Consider the following 19,324-nt stretch of genomic DNA (forward strand, 5'->3'; position numbering starts at 1 on the left):
TGTGAGCCTCACGAGAGACAACCCGATTCCCCTGTATCTACCCCAGCGCTTAGAACAGTGCTCCGCACATAGTAAGCGCTTAACAAATATCAACATTATTATTAAATGGGGAGAGACAGGAGGCATGGAGGTCAGCAAGGAGGCTGATAAAGCAATCAAAACAGGATAAGATAAGAATGTGGATTAACGTAGTAGCCGTTTGGATGGAAAGGAAAGGGCAGATCTTAGCTAGGTCGTAAATGTTGAACCTACAAGATTTGGTGACAGATTAAATGTGTGGAGTCCAGGATAATGTCAAGGTTATGGACTTGGGAGACAGGAAGGATGGTGTTGATGACTACAGTGATGGGAAAGTCCAGGGGGAGGACAGGATTTTGGTTGAAAGATATGACGGGAAAGTCGAGGGAGGTCAGGGTTTTGGTGGAAAGATAAGGAGTTGATTCATTCATTCATTCAATCGTATTTATTGAGCGCTTACTGTATGCAGAGTTCTGTTTTGGACATATTAAGTTTGAAGTGTAGGGGGCAGAACATCCAAGTAGAGATGTCCTGAAGACAGGAGGCAATCAAGATTGCAGAAAAGGAGACACATCAGGGCTGGAGAGGTAGATTTGAGAATCAGCTGCATAGAGATGGTAGCTGAAGCCAAGGGAGCGAATGAGTTCTCCAAGGGAGTGGGTGTAGACGAAGAATAAAAGGAAACACAGAACTGAGCCAACAGTTAGAGGGTGGTAGACACTGGAGGAGCCTATGAAAGAGAATGAGAATGAGTGGCCAGAGAGATAGGAGGAGAACTAAAAGAGGACAATGTCACTGAAGCCAAGATCGGATAATGTTTCCAGGAACAGGTGGGGGTCAGCAGTGTCTAAGGTATCTGAGAGGTCGAGGCGGATTAGGATGGAGTAGAGGCCATTGGATTTGGCAAGAGGGAGATCACTGGTAACCTTTGAGACAGCAGTTCCTTTGGAGTGAAGGGGGCAGAAGTCAGATTGCAGGGGGTCAAGGAGAGAATTGGAGAAGTGGAGGCAGAGGTAGACAACTCCATCAAGGAGTTTGGAGAGGAATGGTAGGAGGGAGATGGGGAGATGAGGATGAGGCTGATGCCTCCATCCATTGCCCGCTTATTAACACTATTTTATTGTATCATACTGTATCACGTTACTATATTACCAATTTTGCTTGTTATTGTTTACTATTGTCAGTGCTGCCACCTACCTCTCTGACCTAACCCTGTCCTTCCACCCGCCTCCTCCCTACTGCCTCTTCCAACCCTCCCCTTCCCCTTCCCCTCTCTTGCCCAGCTCTTTCCCGCTCTCTCTTCTGCCTCCTCCCCACCTCCTCTCCCCGCCCTAGAATCCCGCTTTACCAGCGCCACCCCTCTTCCCCCTCCCCGTACTCTCCCCCCTCCCCACCAAACCCCCTCCTCCCCTTCTCCCCGTCCAGGGCCCCGCCACCTCCTTCCCATCCAAACCCTCTCCTCCCCCCGCTCTCCCCCTTTTCCCCCCTTTGCACCCACAGCTACTTTCAAGTTTGGCCTCTGGAACCCCCGCTCCATTACAGGTAAACTACCTTTCATCCATAACCTTTTCCTTTCCCGCTCTTTCCTCCTCCTCGCACTTATGGAAACTTGGCTCACTTCTGAAGACACCGTCTCCACAGCTGCTCTCTCCAGCAGTGGCCTCTCCTTCTCCCACTCCCCCAGACTCACCGGAAAGGGAGGAGGTCTCGGCTTCCTTCTCTCACCCGCTGCCACTTCCGCACTATCCCTCCTCCCCCTTCCCTCTCCTTCCCCTCCTTCGAAGCCCATATCATTCGCCTCTACCACCCCCTCCAGATACTTGTCGCCGTCATCTACCGCCCTCCTGGTCCCACCTCCGACTTCTTCAACCACCTTGACCCCTTTCTCACCTTCCTTCTCTCCTTCTCTCTGCCCACTCTGATCCTCAGAGACCTCAACATCCATATGGATGTACCCGACGACTCCTCTGTCGCCCGCCTGCTATCCCTCCTCTACTCTGCCAACCTCCTGCTCCACCGTACCTCGCCCACTCACCGACTCGGTCACACCCTCGATCTCATCATCTCCTACCACTGCACTACCTCCTCCCTCACCGACTCTGAAATCCCTCTCTCTGACCATAACCTTCTCACCTGCCTCATCTCTCACACTCCCTCCCCCTGCAAATCTTTGCTACTCCTCCACAGAGACCTCCGCTCTCTTGATCCCATCCATCTTTCCAAAAGCATCACTCCCCACCTTGCCCCCCGTCCTCTCTTCCCACTCTCGACGATCAGGTCATCGCTCTCAACTCCACCCTCTCTACTCATCTCGATTCTCTCGCCCCCCTTTCCCTCCGCCGCTCTCGCTCCACTAACCCACAGCCCTGGATCACCTCCTCTGTCCGCCTCCTACGCTCCTACGCTCGAGCTGCCGAGCGCTGCTGGCGTAAGTCCAAGCACCGAGCCGACCTCATACATTTCAAATTTATCCTTTCCTGCCTTAACTCTGCCCTCTCCTCCGCCAGGCAAAACTTCTTCTCCTCCCTCATCGACCCCCATGCCCGTCACCCCCGCCGATTGTTCCGGACCTTTAACTCTCTCCTTAGGCCCCCTGTTCCTCCCCCTCCCCCATCCCTCACCCCCAATGATCTGGCCACCTACTTCATCACAAAAATTAACATAATTAGGTCTGAGCTCCCCAAAGTCACTCCTCCCCCTCTTGCTTCCCCCCACCTCAACCCTCTCCCCTACTTTCCCATCCTTCGCTGCAGTATCCTCAGAGGACATCTCCTCCCTCCTCACAAGTGCCACCCCCTCCACCTGTGCCTCGGACCCCATTCCCGCTCACCTTATGAAAACCATCGCCCCTGCCCTCCTCCCCTCCTTAACTTCTATCTTTAACCTCTCACTCTCCAATGGCTTCTTCCCCTCTGCCTTCAAACATGCCTATGTCTCCCCCATCCTAAAAAGAACCCTCTTTCGACCCCACTTCCCCTTCCAGTTATTGCCCTATCTTCCTACTACCCTTCCTTTCCAAGATCCTAGAATGAGTCGTCTACACTCGCTGCTTAGAATTCCTTAACCCCCATTCTCTCCCGGACCCCCTCCAATCTGGCTTCCGTCCCCTCCACTCTCTAAGGTCACCCATGATCTCCTTCTTGCCACGTCCAATGGCTCCTACTCCATTCTAATCCTCCTTGACCTCTCAGCTGCCTTTGACACTGTTGACCATCCCCTTCTCCTCCACACCTTATCTCACCTTGGCTTCACGGACTCCGTCCTCTCCCGGTTCTCCTCTCACCTCTCTGGCCGGTCATTCTCGGTCTCCTTCACAGGCGCCTCCTCCCCTTCTATCCTCTAACTGTTGGAGTTCCTCAAGGGTCAGTTCTTGGCCCTCTTCTATTCTCCATTTACACTCACTCCCTCGGTGAACTCATCCGCTCTCATGGCTTCAACTACGATCTCTACGCAGATGACACGCAGATCTACATCTCTGCCCCTGTCCTCTCCCCCTCCCTTCAGGCACGCATCTCCTCCTGCCTCCGGGACATCTCCACCTGGATGTCTGCCCGCCACCTAAAACTCAACATGACCAAAACTGAGCTCCTCATCTTCCCTCCCAAGCCCGGTCCTCTCCCAGACTTCCCTATCACCGTGGATGGTACGACCATCCTTCCCGTCTCTCGGGCCCGCAACCTCAGTGTCATCTTTGACTCGTCTCTCTCGTTCACCCCACACATCCGATCCGTCACCGAGACCTGCTGATCTCACCTTTATAATATCGCCAAGATCCGCCCTTTCCTCTCCACCCAAATGGCTACCTTACTGCTATGGGCTCTCGTAATATCCCTGCTAGACTACTGTGTCAGCCTTCTCTCCGATCTCCCTTCCTCCTCTCTCTCCCCGCTCCGGTCTATTCTTCACTCCGCTGCCCGGCTCATCTTCCTGCAGAAACGCTCTGGGCATGTCACTCCCCTTCTTAAAAACCTCCAGTGGATGCCTATCAACCTCCGTGCAAAACAAAAACTTCTCACTCTAGGCTTTGAGGCTCTCCATCACCTTGCCCCTTCCTACCTCTCCTCCCTTCTCTCTTTCCACTGCCCACCCCGCACGCTCCGCTCCTCCGCCGCCCACCTCCTCACTGTCCCTCGGTCTCGCCTATCCCGCCGTCGACCCCTGGGCCACGTCCTCCCACGGTCCTGGAATGCCCTCCCTCCTTACTTCCGCCAAACTAATTCTCTTCCCCTCTTCAAATCCCTACTTAAAGCTCACCTCATCCAAGAGGCCTTCACAGTCTCAGCTCCCCTTTTCCCTCTGCTCCCTCTACCCCCCCTTCACCTCTCCACAGCTAAACCCTCTTCTCCCCCGTTTCCCTCTGCTCCTCCCCCCCTCCCGTCCCATCCCCTCAGCACTGTACTCGTCCGCTCAACTGTATATATCTTCTTCACCCTATTTATTTTGTTTAATGAGATGTACATCACCCTGATTCTATTTATTTGCTATTGTTTTAATGAGATGTTCTTCCCCTTGACTCTATTTATTGCCATTGTTCTTGTCTGCCTGTCTCCCCCGATTAGACTGTAAGCCCATCAAGGGGCAGGGACTGTATCTGTTGCCGATTTGTACATTCCAAGCGCTTAGTACAGTGCTCTGCACATAGTAAGCGCTCAATAAATACTATTGAATGAATGAATGAACATCAACTATGCTTTTTTTCCTTTTTTTGGTATTTGTTAAGTGCTTACTATATGCCAGGCACTGCCTTAAGTGCGTGGGGTGATATAAGTAAATCAGTTTGGACCACGATCCCTGTCCCACATGATGCTCACAGTCTTAATCCCCCCTTTACAGATGAGGTAACTGAGGCACAGAGAAGTGAAGTGACTTGCCCGAGGTCACACAGCAGACAAGTAACGGAGCTAGGATTTGAACAAAGGTCCTTCTGACTCCCAGGTTCATGCTCTATCTATTAGGCCAAGCTGCTTCTTGCATTTGACTGTGTTCCATTGTGGACCCCTTTAACACTTCAATAGTCAAAGCGGAAGTCCGAAGGTCATGGGTTCTAATCCCAGCTCCACCACTGGTCTGCCGGGTGATCTAGGACAAGTCACGTCACAGCTCTGAAAGCCTCAGTTTCCTCAACTGTAAATTGGGGATTGAGATTTTGAGTCCCATATCTGACAGGGACTGTGTCGAACCCGATTTGCTTGTGTCCACCGCAGGGCTTAGAACGCTGCATTGCACGTAGAATGCATTTAACAAATACAAAACAAATAGAAAAGCAACGTGGTTTAGTAGAAAGAGCGCAAGCTTGGGAGTCAGAGGATGTGGGTTCTAATCCTGGCTCCACCCCTCATCTGCTTTGTGAGCTTGGGCAACCCACTTAACTTCTCTGTGCCTCAGTTACCGTGTCTATAAAATGGGGATGAAGACCGTGAGCCCCACGTGTTCAGGAACAACCTGATTACCTTGTATCTGCCCCAGTGCTTAGAACAGTGCTTGGCACATAGTAAGTGCTTAACAAATACCATTATTATTAATATCATAATTATTATTATATTCACCCCAACATCACAGTACTTATGTAAATATCAATCAATCCATGGAATTTATGAGCACTTACTTTGCAGGGTACTGTACTAAGCACTTGGGAGAGTACGATACAACAGTAAGCGCTCAATAAAGACCACTGATTAATTGACTGAGAGGAGCAAGCCCATAGAATTTCTCCTGGTCTTGCCTCTGGCTAAGGGCGAACCTTACTGGAACGGCTTACAAAACCCATTTTGTCTGCCTCGTCAGAATCAGCCCCTGCTGCTGCCCGGAACAGATGGGGAGTTTTCTCTTTTCCCTTTCCTGCCCATAAAAACCACAGTTCACAAGTGGGACTCGACACATTTAAAATCAGGCTATTGATAGCCCTCGTCTCAAAGAATGAGGACTCGGATTGCCAAAATGTGCTTCTTTGTTTAATTTAAGCGGCACCAGGACAGGTTAGAGAAGCAGCACGGCCTAGTGGCTAGAGCCCGGGGGCTGGGAGTCGGAAGGACCTGGGTTCTCGTCCCAGTTCTGCCGCTTGACGATCCAGGCAGCAGAGTGAAGTATGGACCGGAGTGGGGAGAGACAGGTCTCAGCAAGGAAGCTGAGACATTAGTCAAGGTGGGGACAGGAAAAGGCTAAAATAATTTATTCATTTTGAGATATAATTTTTTTAAATTAAAAAGTACACAACCTACTTCAAGCATTCGTATGCTCGTGTGTTGTGCACGTCACTCCGGGTTGTGTGTTTTTCTGTGTCGAACCGCTCCAAGGACACACGTCGAGAGCCAAGTGATGGCCAAGGTAGAGTCTGCTGAACCTGTACTTGTGCATCTGCACTAGACAAAGGAACGTATATTGGCAAGTTGTGTCCTCATTCTTTCAGACTAGTGCTATTATTAGCCTTATTTCATATGTATCGAGTCCCACTTGAGGCCGGGGTCTTGACGAGCAGGAAAGGGAATAGAGAAAACTCCCCATCTGTTCCTGGCGGCAGCAGGGGCTGATTCTGACGAGGCAGATAAAATGGGTTTTATAAGCAGACGTAGCATAGCGCGGGCCTAGGAGTCAGTATTCATATATATATTATGTGCCATATTAAACAATAATGAAGTAATATATTTTCCCGCAGATTTCTCCGGTTCCCCCACTGAGACCACAGAATTTTGACCCCATCCAATTTTCGCAAGTCAACATGCCCCATTTAACCTCCATATCCAAATTATCTCAACAGTCCAGTGCTTAGAATGGCGCTTGACACAGAGTAAGCGCTTAACAAATACCATTATTATTATTGACGAGCAAAGCGACAACCTCAACACCACCCTCTTACCGAACTCAATTCACTCGCACCCCTACCCCTTCGTCGATATCATACCTCTAACCTACTGCCCTCCGTCACCTGCACCGTCCGCCTCCTTCGCCCCCGCGCTCGAGCCGCAGAGCGCTGCTGGTGGAAATCCACACGTCAGACCGACCTCATCCACTTCGACCTCATCCTTGTCCAGACTTACTAGCTCCCGTGTCCAGGGTCCCCAACGGTTGGTTCAGACATTTAACTCCCTCCTCAAACCCCCGTGCCCGCATCTTCCCCATCCCTTGCCCCTAATGACTTGGCCACCTACTTTATTGAAAAAATCGAAACCATCAGGTGTGATCTCCCTAAAACCTCCCGTGCTCTGCCTGGACCTTCTTCAACTTTTCCATCTTTCCCAACTCTTCCAATTTGCCTCCTCTCAAAGTCCACTCTCTCCACCTGCACATCCGACCTCATCCCTTCGTACCTTATCAAAACACTTGCCTCTCCCTCCTTCCCTCCCTGACTGCATCTTCAACTGTGCACTCTCCAGTGGCTTCTTCCCCACTGCTTTCAAACTTGCCCATGTCTCCCCATCCTAAAAAAACCCCTCCCTTGACCCCAGGGCACCCTCCAGTTACCACCCCATCTCCCTCCTACCATGTCTCCCCAGATTCCTTGAGGGAGTTGTCTACACCCACCATCTCAAATTCCTCTCCTCCAATTCTCTCTTTGACCGGCCTCCAGTCTGAATTCTGCCCCCTTCACTCCACAGAAACTGCTCTCCGATAATCTCCCTCTTGCCAAATCCAACAAGCCTCTACTCCATCCCAATTCCCAGCCACTCAGTTGGCTGCGACACGGTCAACCACCCCCTTCTCTTGGAAACGTTATCCAACCTCGACGTCGCTGACACTATCCTCTCTTGGTTCTCCTCCTCTCTGACTGCTCCTTCTCGGTCTCTTTTACAGGCTCCTCCTCTGTCCCCCACCCCCTAAATGTGGGGGTCCCTCAGGGTTCATTTCTGGGTCCCTTTCTATTCTCCACCTACACCCACTCCTTTGGAGAACTCATTCGCTCCCTTGGTTTCAACTACCATGTCTTTGCAGATGATTCCCAAATTTACCTCTCTAGCCCTGATTTCTCTCTTCCTCTACGGTCTCGCATTTCCTCCTGCATCTCTACTTGGGTGTCCTGCCACCAACACTGCAAATTTAACATCTCAGATAGACTCCTTACCTTCCCATCCAAACCCTGTCCTCCCCTCGACTTTTCCGTCGCTGTAGACAGCACCACCATCCTGTCTCACAAGCCGGTAACCTTGGAGTTATCGTGGACTCATCTCTCTCATTCAACCCACATATTCAATGTCACTAAATCCTGTCAATCCTATCCCGCCTTGATTATTGCATCAGCCTCCTTACTGAGCCTTCTGTCTTCTGCCTCCTGTCTCTCCCCACTTCAGTCCATACTTCACTCTGCTGCTTGGATTATTTTTCTATAAAAACGTTCAATCCATGTTTCCCCACTCCTAAAGAACCTCCAGTAGTTGCCCATCCACTGCCACATCAAACAGAAACTCCTTATCATCAGCTCTAAAGCACTTAATAATAATAATGATGGCATTTGTTAAGAGCTTACTATGTGCAAAGCACTGTTCTAAATACGGTGATGTATTTATATTGTCTCCTCCTCTGGACTGTAAGCTCATCGCGGGCAGGGAACGTCCAGCCACTCTGCTATAGTGTACTTTCCAAGAGCTTAGTACAGTGCTCTGCACAAAGTAAGCGCTCAATAAATCAATCGGTAGACCTCCTCTCGGCCCACAAGGAATGCTTAGTACAAGGCGGCTCAGCAAATGCTAAGTGTTCAGTAAATGCCATTAATTGTTTAGAGCCTGTGACAGGAATGTTCAGTAATATCAAGTATTTATGGAGCATTCGTTTGCTGCAAGACACTGAACCAGGCACTCAAGAAGTACAGAAGTGACACATCCCCTGCCCACTACGGGTTTACAATTAACAGGATGAGCATAAAAATATCTGACAATGATGGCATCTGTTGTTATGATGTGTCAAGCATCGTGCTAAGTGCTCTGATACAGACAAGATTCATTATAATAATAATATTTGTTAAGTGCTTACTTTGTGCCAAGCACTTTTTTAAGCATTGAGGGTGAAGACAAACAAATGAGGCTGGACATGGTCCCTGTTCCACATGGGGCTCAGTCTCAATCCCCATTTTACAGATGAGGTCACTGAGGCCCAGAAGTGAAGCGACTTGCCCAAGGTCACAAAGCAGAAAAGTGGGGGAGACAGGATTAGAACCCATGACCTTCTGACTCTGAGACCCATACTCTAGCCACTACATCACACTGCTTTTCAGATTGGGCATGACCCCTGTCCCTCACAGACCTCTCAGTATAAAAGGGAGGGAAAACAAGTAATTTAATCCCTATTCTAGAGTTGAGGAAACTGAGTAATTAAATAAGTTGCCCATGGTCATACAGCAGGCCAATGATAGGTCCAAGATTAGAATGTGTGTATATATCTATGATTCTATTTATCTATCTTGATGGTATTGATGCCTGTCTTCTTTTATTGTTGGTCTCCCCCTTTCTAGACTGTGAGCTCATTGTTGGGTAGGGATTGTCTCTCTGTTCCTGAATTGTACTTTCCAAGCGCTTAGTACAGTGCTCTGCACACAATAAGTGCCCCAAAAATATGAATGAATTCAGGTCTCCTGACTTCGAGCCCTGTGCTATAGTCAAAATGAATAATTGAATCAATGATATTTATTGAGCTCTGTGCACAGAGCACTGTTCTAAGCGCTTGGGAGAGTGCAATGGAGTTGACACCTTCTCTGCCCACGAGCTTATAGGATACACAATTGAATAACCGTATAAAAGAGAATAAGTCCCTATGTAATAATAATGTTGGTATTTGTTAAGCACTTACTATGTGCAGAGCACTGTTCTAAGCGCTGGGTAGATACGGGGTCATCAGGTGGTCCCACGTGAGGCTCAGTCTTAATCCCCATTTTACAGATGAGGTAACTGAGGCACAGAGAAGTTAAGTGATTTGCCCAGTCACCCAACTGCCAAGTGGCAGAGCCGGGATTTGAACCCATGACCTCTGACTCCCAAGCCCATGCTCTTTCCACTGAGCCTTGCTGCTTCTCAATAACTATGTGATATGTGACTTGGACTATGTGAGTTGACTTGCAGGGGGACAGATTCAACAACGGACTCTAGAAGGGTGAATTGAGTCTAGGGAGGGAGGACTAACTCGTATTCAGGCTGAAATAGCTCAGTGTCTGGGGAAACGAAGAGTATGAGGGCTACAGCTTAGTACAGTGAGCACAGCTCAGCGGAAAGAGGATGGGCTTGGGAGTCAAGAGGTCTTGGGTTCTAATCCCCACTCTGCCGCTTGTCAGCTGTGTGACTGTGGGCAAGTCACTTCACTGGGCCTCAGTTCCCTCATCTGTGAAATGGGGATGAAGACTGTGAGTCCCACTTGGGCCAACCTGATCATCTTGTATCCTCCTCAGTGCTTGGCACATAGTAAGCGCTTAGCAAATATCATTATTATTACAGTGCTCTGCACACAGTAAGCGCTCAATACGATTGAGTGAATGAAGGCTTTCATGAGAACGGCACCACCTGCTGGCGAAATGTGTTATTGCTGCATTTCAGAGTTTACAACCCGATGACCCTGTCTCTCCCCCAGCGCTTAGAACAGTGCTTGGCACCCATTTGCCTAACTAGAATCCTCTGCATAAGTTAGAATACCGGAAAGATGGTAGCAGTTTGGATCAGGGCAGTCATAATAATAACCGTTCTATTTGCTAAGCACTTACAATGTGCCAGACACTGCACTAAGCGCTTGGGAGAATGAAATATAACGAGGCACATTCTCTGCCCAGCTATCACTTGTCTTCCGTGTGACCACGGGCATGTTATTTAACCACTCTGAGCCAGTTTCCCCATCTGTAAAACGGAGTAAACAGATTAAATCACATGATTTCCCTCCTCAGACCGTGAGCTGTGAAACAGGGATTAAGAGGAATTCATAGTCTAGATTATCGATAGATTGATTTCTCAAAGGTAGAACCTCAATTCTACCATGTCCCCACTGACTTTACGTGTTCAGTCCGATTATACACCAACCCGTGGAATGAAAGTTTCTGAATGAACCGGGCTTATGGAAGACTTCTCGTGAACCAAGTCACGCCAAACACCAGCAACCCTTTCAAATGAGTGTTTATTTTGCCAGCAGACACCACGCCTCCGCTGCCTTTAGAAGAACGTATTTGGTCTCTTGGTGGTGAAACGTGGCTTGTGCTGGCGGCGCAGAACTCTGTGAGGCAGAGGGAACTTGATCTTGGAGTCCTTTAACAAAGAAAATATTTCCAATCAGAACCTGCCTCTTTGGGTGTTCATTTGAAACTGCTGTGTATGCAAAGCTACAGTAACTCATCAAAGTAGCAAATCGCATTGATGCTTTATTCCAAAGGTAGAAAATGCAAATGGAGCAGATATGCTAAGCCTCCATTTAGCACTTCCACTACCTCAGTGTTCCTCACTTCCCGAAGGCCTCCTAGGACTCCCATCATTTGTCATTAAGTGGCCAACAGACTTGGAAGACAACCCGGCCAGATACCGTTCACAGCTCCCAAGCAGGCTACCAAAGCAGCTTCCTAATATGTTGAACCTTCCATTTCACTTTCAGGAGCACTTCGAACAGCTCTTGAAAGGCGACGAGGTACAATTGATGTCAGCACCCCAGATAAGATCATTGTGAAGAAGGAAACAATGATCTTTGGGGCTTGGGGGTGCAGTGAGAAAATCCCTGCCTTGCCTTGACTCTTGACCTTTTCCACTTCCCGGGGCCAAATCTTTGAAGTTGGAAGTATACAACATAAGGTGCTCTACTCTTCCCAAACCAGGACTGTCTGAAGAGAACTTTGCCAATGGAGAACCGCACCCCGACGTTACGCCCCCCGAGGGGGAAGTGACTCACGTGGAACTGCTTGACTGCGGGACGGCGGCACTTGCTGGCAGCGATCTCCTCGACTTTCATGATTTGGATCGAGTGGGCCCGGGCTCGGTGGCGGGCACCCATATCGCGGTCTGCGGGGGAACGATGTATTCGATCAATCATATTTAATGGCATTTTCTGTGTGCAGAGCACTCTAAGCTCTTGGCAGAGTGCAACACAACAGACACATTCCCTGCCCACCATGAGCTTACTGTCCAGAGGGGGAAACAGATGTTAATATAAATTAATTAGGCATATGTACTTAAGCGCTGGGAGGTGTGGTGAATAAAGGGAGCAAGTCAGGGTGACTTGCAGAAGGCAGTGGGAAAAGAGGAATTGAGGGCCTCTTGGAGGCACGCCTTGAAGTTTTATAGGTGGCTTTGAACTCAACTCGTTGGTCAGATATGAGGAGGGAGGGCATTCCAGGCCAGAGGCAAGACGTGGGCAAGAGGTTCGCGGCAAGATAGATTCATTTCTGACCTTGTTGCCAGATGTGCAACCAGTCGGATGAGAACTACATCACGGAACAGGGGATTCAGTCCGGAGTACTTAGGGAGCGCCTCAATGCCAAGTACTATATGGAGTGCTTGGGATGGATTAAGACCACTTAGATATCCAGGGATAGAAGAGCTCAGGTCCATGGGTTTTGATATTCCTCAAAATATCAGAAGTTGAGCCAGAAATCAAAAGATTTGGAATCCAGTCGAATCCAAGTGCTTCAACAAGCAGCATAACCTAGTAGAAAGAGCCAGGCCTGGGGTCAAGAAATCTGGTTCTAACCCCATTTCCATCACCTGCTCCCATATGACTTTGGATAAGTCAATCGACTGCTCTGAGCTTCAGTTTCCTCATCTGTAAAACAGGGATTAAATCCAACTTCCTCCTGAAGAGTGTGAGACAGAGCCTATGTCCAACCTGATTGTCTTGAATCTACCTAGCATTTAGTACAGTGCTTGGCACATAGTAAGCACTTAACGACCACCATAATTAGCATTATTCATTTCTTTCATCGAATAACTGCTTCACGCTTACTTTGGCATCTCCACCCAGGGTACAGAAGAGCCATTCAACAGCAGTGATCTAATACAGAGCACATTTGTTTTCACACAAATGCCTAGAAGTCATAAGAACTCACCAGCAACCTCAGCACTTGGCCACTTACTTGTGCCCATTCTAAAGACTTCTTTTAACAAGGCCTCTGTAAAGCTCTGTGTGTCAAGCACTGTTCTAAGCACTGGGTTAGGTACAAATTCATCAGATTGGACATAGTCCCTGTCCCACACAGGGCTCAAAGTATAAGTAGAAAGGAGAAGAGTTAATCTCCACTGTATGCGTGAGGAAACCAAGGCACAAAAGATAAGTGATTCTGCCATCACGTAGCAGGCAATTGCCAGATCCTGGATTAGAACCAGGTCTTTTGGCTCTTTGGCTGTGCTTTCCTATGTGCATCTAAATTAATTCATTTGATCACCCTGTGTATAATAATTGTATCTGTTAAGCACTTACTATTTTCCAAGGATCGCACTAAGCAATTGGGTAGATACAAGATAATCAGGTCCCATATGGGGCTCACAGTCTAAGTAGGGAATCACCATTTTGCTGATGCAGGGATCTGAGGCAAAGAAAAGTGACTTGTCCAAAGTCACAAGGCCGGCAAGTGGCAGAGCTGGGATTAGAGCCCAGATCCACAGGCCCCGGGGTCGCCGCTTTTCCCACTAGGCCGCACTAAATATCTCTACCTCCCTCGATCCACTAGTCCAAGCTGTGTGTGGAAAGAGAACGTGTCATTTGTTTGTTCTGTACTTTCCAGGTGCTCAGTAGAGCAGAGAACTTGTGGTAGTTCAATAATCACTAATACTATCACTACTACTGGAATAACGGCTTAAATGCCAAAATCCTAGCTGCATATTATGAGCAATCTCTTGATCTTTCCGGGCTGTTTTGAAGTTGCAAGAGTTTAAGATTACTTCACCTTCCAAATTCCCACCAGAACAGCTTCCTAGGTGTGTGTAGAACCTTCCATTTCACTTTCATGAGCACTTCAGCTCTTGAAAGGCGACATGGTACATATGATGTTAGCACCCAAGATAAGATCATTATTAAAGGAAAATGATGATCTTTGGGGCTCAGGGTGCTGTGAGGGAAAATCAACCCTCCTCATTCCCATTTATAATAACAATCGTAGTAGACGACCATTACATGGTATTTGGCATGTGCTTACTACGTGCCAAGCACTGTTCTAAACACCGGAGCAGATACACGTTTACCAGATTGGACAAAGCCCCTGCCCTGCAATAGTGCTCACAGTCCAAAAAGGAAAGGACAGGGACTGAACTCCCATTTTACTGACTTAAGTGACTCGCCCAAGGTCTCCCAGGAGGCAAGCGGTTTCTAACTGGGATTAGAAACCGGGTCTAACTCTAAATTGTAATTCTAAAGGCAAACATCCCTCAGTCCTCCATGTCCGATTACCTGACCTGCCCTCGCTAAGTAGCCTTCTGCATTTTACCTCTAAAATAATGCCCATCCCTCGGAGTCTCAAACAGCACCAAATGATGTTCTATTTTCACAACATAGTAGGCAACATTTATGTTGAAACACACCACACATATATTGATTGACTGAACCATTTGGTAAGCTAAGAAACTGAGTTAACTCCCATAATAAGGGTGTCATTTGTTAAGCACCAAACTAAGCACTGGATTAATCAAGTGAGATGCCTCTTTCCCTTACAGAGTCTGAAGTCTACGTGGGAGGGAATACAGGTATCTACCCCGTTTCCCAAAAGCAGAAAGTGAGGCATGGGGAATTTAAGAGACTTGCCTAAGGTCCCGCAACAAAAGTGGCACAGTAGGAATTAGAACAGTGAAGGCTGTTGGCCAGAGGGAGCTGGGTTCTAATCCTGGCTCCACCACTTGAGTTCTGGGTGATCTTGGGCAAGGTACTTCTTTGTGCCCCAGTAACCTCATCTGCAAAATGGGGACTAAGGCTGTGAACCCCATGTAGGACATGGACTGGGTCCATCCTAACTAGCTTGTATCGGTGCTTTGAACAGTACTTGGAACACAGTACACAATTAAATACCATAAAAAAAACAAAAACCACCCAGGTCCTTTAACTGCAGGGCCTGGGCCCTTTCCACGAGACCACGCTGCGCCCCACTATTTTCTTCCAAGTTAAGATCTCAGTGGCGCGCAGTGAGAAGCTAAGATGCGGGGCCTTTGGGCGTTGAGCAGGATCGCTTACAGCACTGAGTCACAGCCCCGGCGGTTGTCAGGTCCCGGTACTCCCTGTACATGTTGTGGGTTCCACTGCGAGAATCGTAACGCAGCCAGATGCCAAAGTTTTTCACTCGCAGAGGAGACTTCTCATAGACCTAGGAAAGGAGGAAAACCAAAGAAATGCAACTTTAACACCCAGTGATAGAAAAATCTTCACTCGGCTGCTTCCCGGGGTTGCCGTGCCCAGCCTGAGAAGATTCCTCCAACCACTGACAGAGCCACACCCGGCATACCATTTTCATTCATTCGTATTTATTGAGCTATTCCTGTACTAAGCACTTGGGAGAGTACAATACAATGATAAACAGACACATTCCCTTCCCACGATGAACTTAGTCTTAAATAGATATGTATATAACTGCTGTGGGGCTGGTAGGCGGGGAGAGCAAAGGCAACAAGTCAGGGCAGAAAGTAGTGGGAGAACTGAAAACACTCTTCACCAGAACACTGCAGCACTTGTGGACATCTTCAACCTAGGCTGCTTCCCCATACATGGAGTGTTTTGGTGCTTCACTGTCCTTTAACTGTTTACTAACTGGTGTGTGTTGAGCACTGTACTAAGCACTTTTTAGTTATTTGTTAAGTGCCTATTAAGGGCTGGGGTGGATACAAGCTAATCAGGTCAGATAATCCACTTCCCACATGGAGCTCAGTCTTAATCCCCATTCTAAAGATGAGATAACTGAGGCACAGACAAGTGAAGGACCAGGATTAAAACCCGAGTCCTTCCGACTCCCAGGCCCGTGTTCTCTCCATTAGACCATACTGCTTCTCTTAACATGAGAGAGAACAATGAAGTAGAGTTAATAGGCAAGTTCCTGTCCAAAGAACTTGCACTAAAGGGGAGACAAACACTAAAATAAACTACTGACAGGAAAATGGGAGAGTACAAGGAACATCACTGCCGGAGAGCTAAGTGGGATGGCATAACCGATGCTTACAGAGTATGTTTGACACCAAATGCTTAAGGGATACATAGGTAAGCATGTGGGCAATAAAAAAGATGGTGAACTGGGGATATGAGGGACTAGTCAGGGAATGCTACTAGATATTCTTTTATTGGGCTTTGAAGGATGAAGGGTGACAGTTCCAGGCCAGAGAGAGGACAAGGACATGGGGTTTGAGGCAATAAAAAATCATGGTACAGTAACTAGGTTGGCATTAGTGTGTGGGCTGAGTGGTAGTAGGAAGCCAGCAAGCTAAGTTAGGAGGGGGCGAGCTGAGTGCCTTAAAGCTGATAATTTGATGGGGTGGGTGGGCAATTATAGAAAGTTTTTGAGTAGGGAGGTGAGGAATGGTCACTCTTAGAAAAATGATAGGGGCCATAAAGGTCTTATCCCTCTTTTACAGCTGAGAAAATGAGGAGTTTAGTGACTGGCCCAAGTGCCCACAGCAGGCCAACAGCGCAATGGAACTACAACTCAGACGTCCCGACTACAAGTCCCATACTCTTTCCAATAAGACACCAAAAAGCTCATCAGGCCTACCAAATCCAAGCCCAGACACACCGGATTTTCCCACCAGAAGACATTTTAATCACTACTACGTTTCTCCCTAAAGAAAGGCCAATTTACAAACTCATTCAATCAATCAACGGGATTTAACCTTGTAGTTACCCCAGCTCTTTATACAGTGCCTGGCACATAATGATTATTTAACAAATAGCAAAAAAAAAAAAAGATTTTACAATCTAGGAGTAAACAAACATTAGAATGCATTTTGGACAGGTACATAAAATGGTGTGGGGCTGAGGGTGGAGTGAATACCGAGTGCCCAAAGGTCCCAGTTGGGTAAGAACAGTGATAATTACAGTATCCGTTAAGCGCTTACTACGAGCCACCTGACACGGTACTAAGCGCAGTTCCTGTTCCAAGTGGGGCTCACAGTCGCAACCCCCATTTTACCAGTGACTGCGGCACAGAAGTGACTTGCCCAAGGTCACAGCATCCAAGTGATCCAAGGGCACAGGAGAGGCAGGAGGGATAGGGATTTGGAGGAAAGGGGATGGCTTCTTGCAAGTGAGGACAGTGGTATTTGGTGTTTAGCACGACATGGTGAAGAAAGCACGGGCCTGGGAGTCACAAGATCATGGGTTCTAATCCCGGTTCCCCTTGGGCAAGTCACTTGGGTTCTCTGTGCCTCAGTAACCTCATCTGTAAAAAAATAGTGATTAAAAGTGTAAGCCCAATGTGGGACAGAAACTGTGACCCACATGATTAACTACTGCAGTGCTTAGAACAGTGCTTGGCACATAAGCGCTTAACAAATACCAACATTACTCTTCTTCTCTGGGCCTCAGTGACCTCATCTGTAGAATGGGGACTAAGACGACTGTGAGCCCCCCGGGGGACCATCTGGTGACCTATCCACCCCAGTGCTTAGAACAGTGCTCGGCACATAGCAAATGCTTAATAAATACCCACATTATTCACCTTCTCTGGGCTTCGTTTCCCTCACCTGTAAAATGGGATTAAGAAGACCGCGAGCCCCACAGGGGACCACCACCTGGTGACCTTCTAAGAAGGTTGGAGAAGCAGCGTGGCTCAGTGGAAAGAGCACAGGCTTGGGTTCGAATCCCAGCTCTGCCACTTGTCAGCGGTGTGACTTTGGGCAAGTCACTTCACTTCTCTGTGCCTCAGTTCCCTCATCTGTAAAATAGGGATTAAGACTGTGAGCCCCACGTGGGACAACCTGATTCCCATGTCTACCCCTGCGCTTAGAACAGTGCTCTGCACATAGTAAGCGCTTTAACAAATACCAACATCATTATTATTATTACTTCACTTCTCTGGGCCTCGGTTACCTCATCTGTAAAATGGGGATTAAGACTGTGACCCCACGTGGGACAACCAGATTCCCCTGTGTCTACCCCAACGCTTAGAACAGTGCTCTGCACATAGTAAGCGCTTAACAAATACCTACATTATTATTATTATTACTTCACTTCTCCGGAATTCGGTTACCTCATCTGTAAAATGGGGGTTAAGACTGTGAGCCCCACGTGGGACAACCTGATCACCTAATATTCCCCCCCGCAGCGATTAGAAAGGTGCTTTGCACATAGTAAGGGCTTAACAAATACCTTTTTTTTCCTATCCACCCCAGCGCTTAGAACAGTGCTCGACACATAGTAAGCACTTCAATAGTATTTACTGAGCGCTATGTACAGATCACTGTACTAAGCGCTTGGAATGAACAAGTCGGCAACAGATAGTCCCTGCCGATTGACGGGCTTACAGTCTAATCGGGGGAAAGCACTTAAATACCAATATTCTTCTTCTCTGGGCCTCAGTGACCTCATCTATAAAATGGGGATTAAGACAGGGGGACCACCTGGTGACGTTCCATCCATCGCGGCGCTTAGCACAGTGCTCGGCACGGAGTAAGCGCCGACCCAACAGAGGCAATGGCTGGATATTATTGGTGGGAGTCTACCTGTCCACAGTAGACGATTTCCCCGGACGATTTCTTCATCTTCTTCAGCTGCGAGACAAAGTACCAGAAACGGGACTTGGCGACGACGTGGTTGGGGGCGAAGATGCGCATCCGGTAGAGCGGGGGAGCGCGGCATTTGGGGGTGGGGAGGCATCGCCCCACCACCTTGTACTCCCGCAGCTGCGAAGAAAAAGAAAACGGAGAGAATTAAGAAGGGCGGGGGGAAGAACCGGTGGGGGCGGCAGGACTGGACGACACGAGGTCCCCGCCGCCATGTTGATGCCTCCTCCACCCAGGGCCTGACGGGGCCCGCCACGGCCGCCACCATGAAAGGCAGCGGAGAACGACCAAGGGGGGGGAAGAAGGGCCGAGAAGAACCGTCCGATTGGGGGTGAGGAGACGCCATCAAAGCCGCCCGTCCCCCCCGAAATATCCACGTACAGTCCCCGAGGCCTTCATCTTGCGGCCTCCTCTCTCGCAGCCCCCGCGGAAAGGAAGAGGAAGGCCCGAAGAGGCCTCTCGCCTCACCGCCGCCGCCGGAAGCCCGCACTCGCCCCGCCGGAATCCACCACATCCATTGGTGGAGAGGGCTGTCAATCACGGTCCTCCCTTCCCATTGGCTAAAACAAGGGAAGGAAGGCGGGAGCGCGACGATCAGAGACGAATGAAATAAAAATGGCCGCGTCAAAGACTACAAATCCCAGAGGGCAACGCGGCCGTTGGGATTCGAACCG

The 19,324-nt window shown here is 48.7% G+C and overlaps 1 protein-coding gene and 2 non-coding genes across 3 annotated transcripts; all 3 read right to left on the reverse strand.

The window, feature by feature from the left end:
* Positions 1 to 11,078: 11,078 nt before the first annotated feature.
* On the reverse strand, positions 11,079 to 19,140 carry RPL18A (ribosomal protein L18a). The gene is made up of 5 exons (XM_029058203.1): positions 19,032 to 19,140; positions 18,591 to 18,770; positions 15,121 to 15,250; positions 11,857 to 11,966; positions 11,079 to 11,225 (listed from the first exon to the last, which is right to left on the reverse strand). The coding sequence occupies exons 1-5, from the start codon at positions 19,047 to 19,049 to the stop codon at positions 11,133 to 11,135; spliced, it is 531 nt and encodes a 176-aa protein (XP_028914036.1). The 5' UTR covers positions 19,050 to 19,140; the 3' UTR covers positions 11,079 to 11,132.
* LOC114809480 lies at positions 11,537 to 11,675 on the reverse strand. Its single transcript, XR_003757264.1, has one exon. It is a non-coding gene; the product is annotated as a small nucleolar RNA SNORA68 (small nucleolar RNA).
* Positions 13,880 to 14,012, reverse strand: LOC114809491. Its single transcript, XR_003757272.1, has one exon. It is a non-coding gene; the product is annotated as a small nucleolar RNA SNORA68 (small nucleolar RNA).
* Positions 19,141 to 19,324: the final 184 nt, after the last annotated feature.

The sequence above is a fragment of the Ornithorhynchus anatinus genome, chromosome 2, assembly GCF_004115215.2.
Source record: "Ornithorhynchus anatinus isolate Pmale09 chromosome 2, mOrnAna1.pri.v4, whole genome shotgun sequence".
Taxonomy (NCBI): domain Eukaryota; kingdom Metazoa; phylum Chordata; class Mammalia; order Monotremata; family Ornithorhynchidae; genus Ornithorhynchus; species Ornithorhynchus anatinus.

Bases quoted from the DNA above. Each gene is read 5' to 3' on its own strand.
- RPL18A (XM_029058203.1), bottom strand. The intron at 15,251-18,590 runs GTAGACTCCCAC...CTCCTTTCCTAG, and splicing joins AAATCGTCTACTGTGGACAG to GTCTATGAGAAGTCTCCTCT. The intron at 11,967-15,120 runs GTAAGCGATCCT...GTTCCCCCGCAG, and splicing joins CGGGGCTGTGACTCAGTGCT to ACCGCGATATGGGTGCCCGC.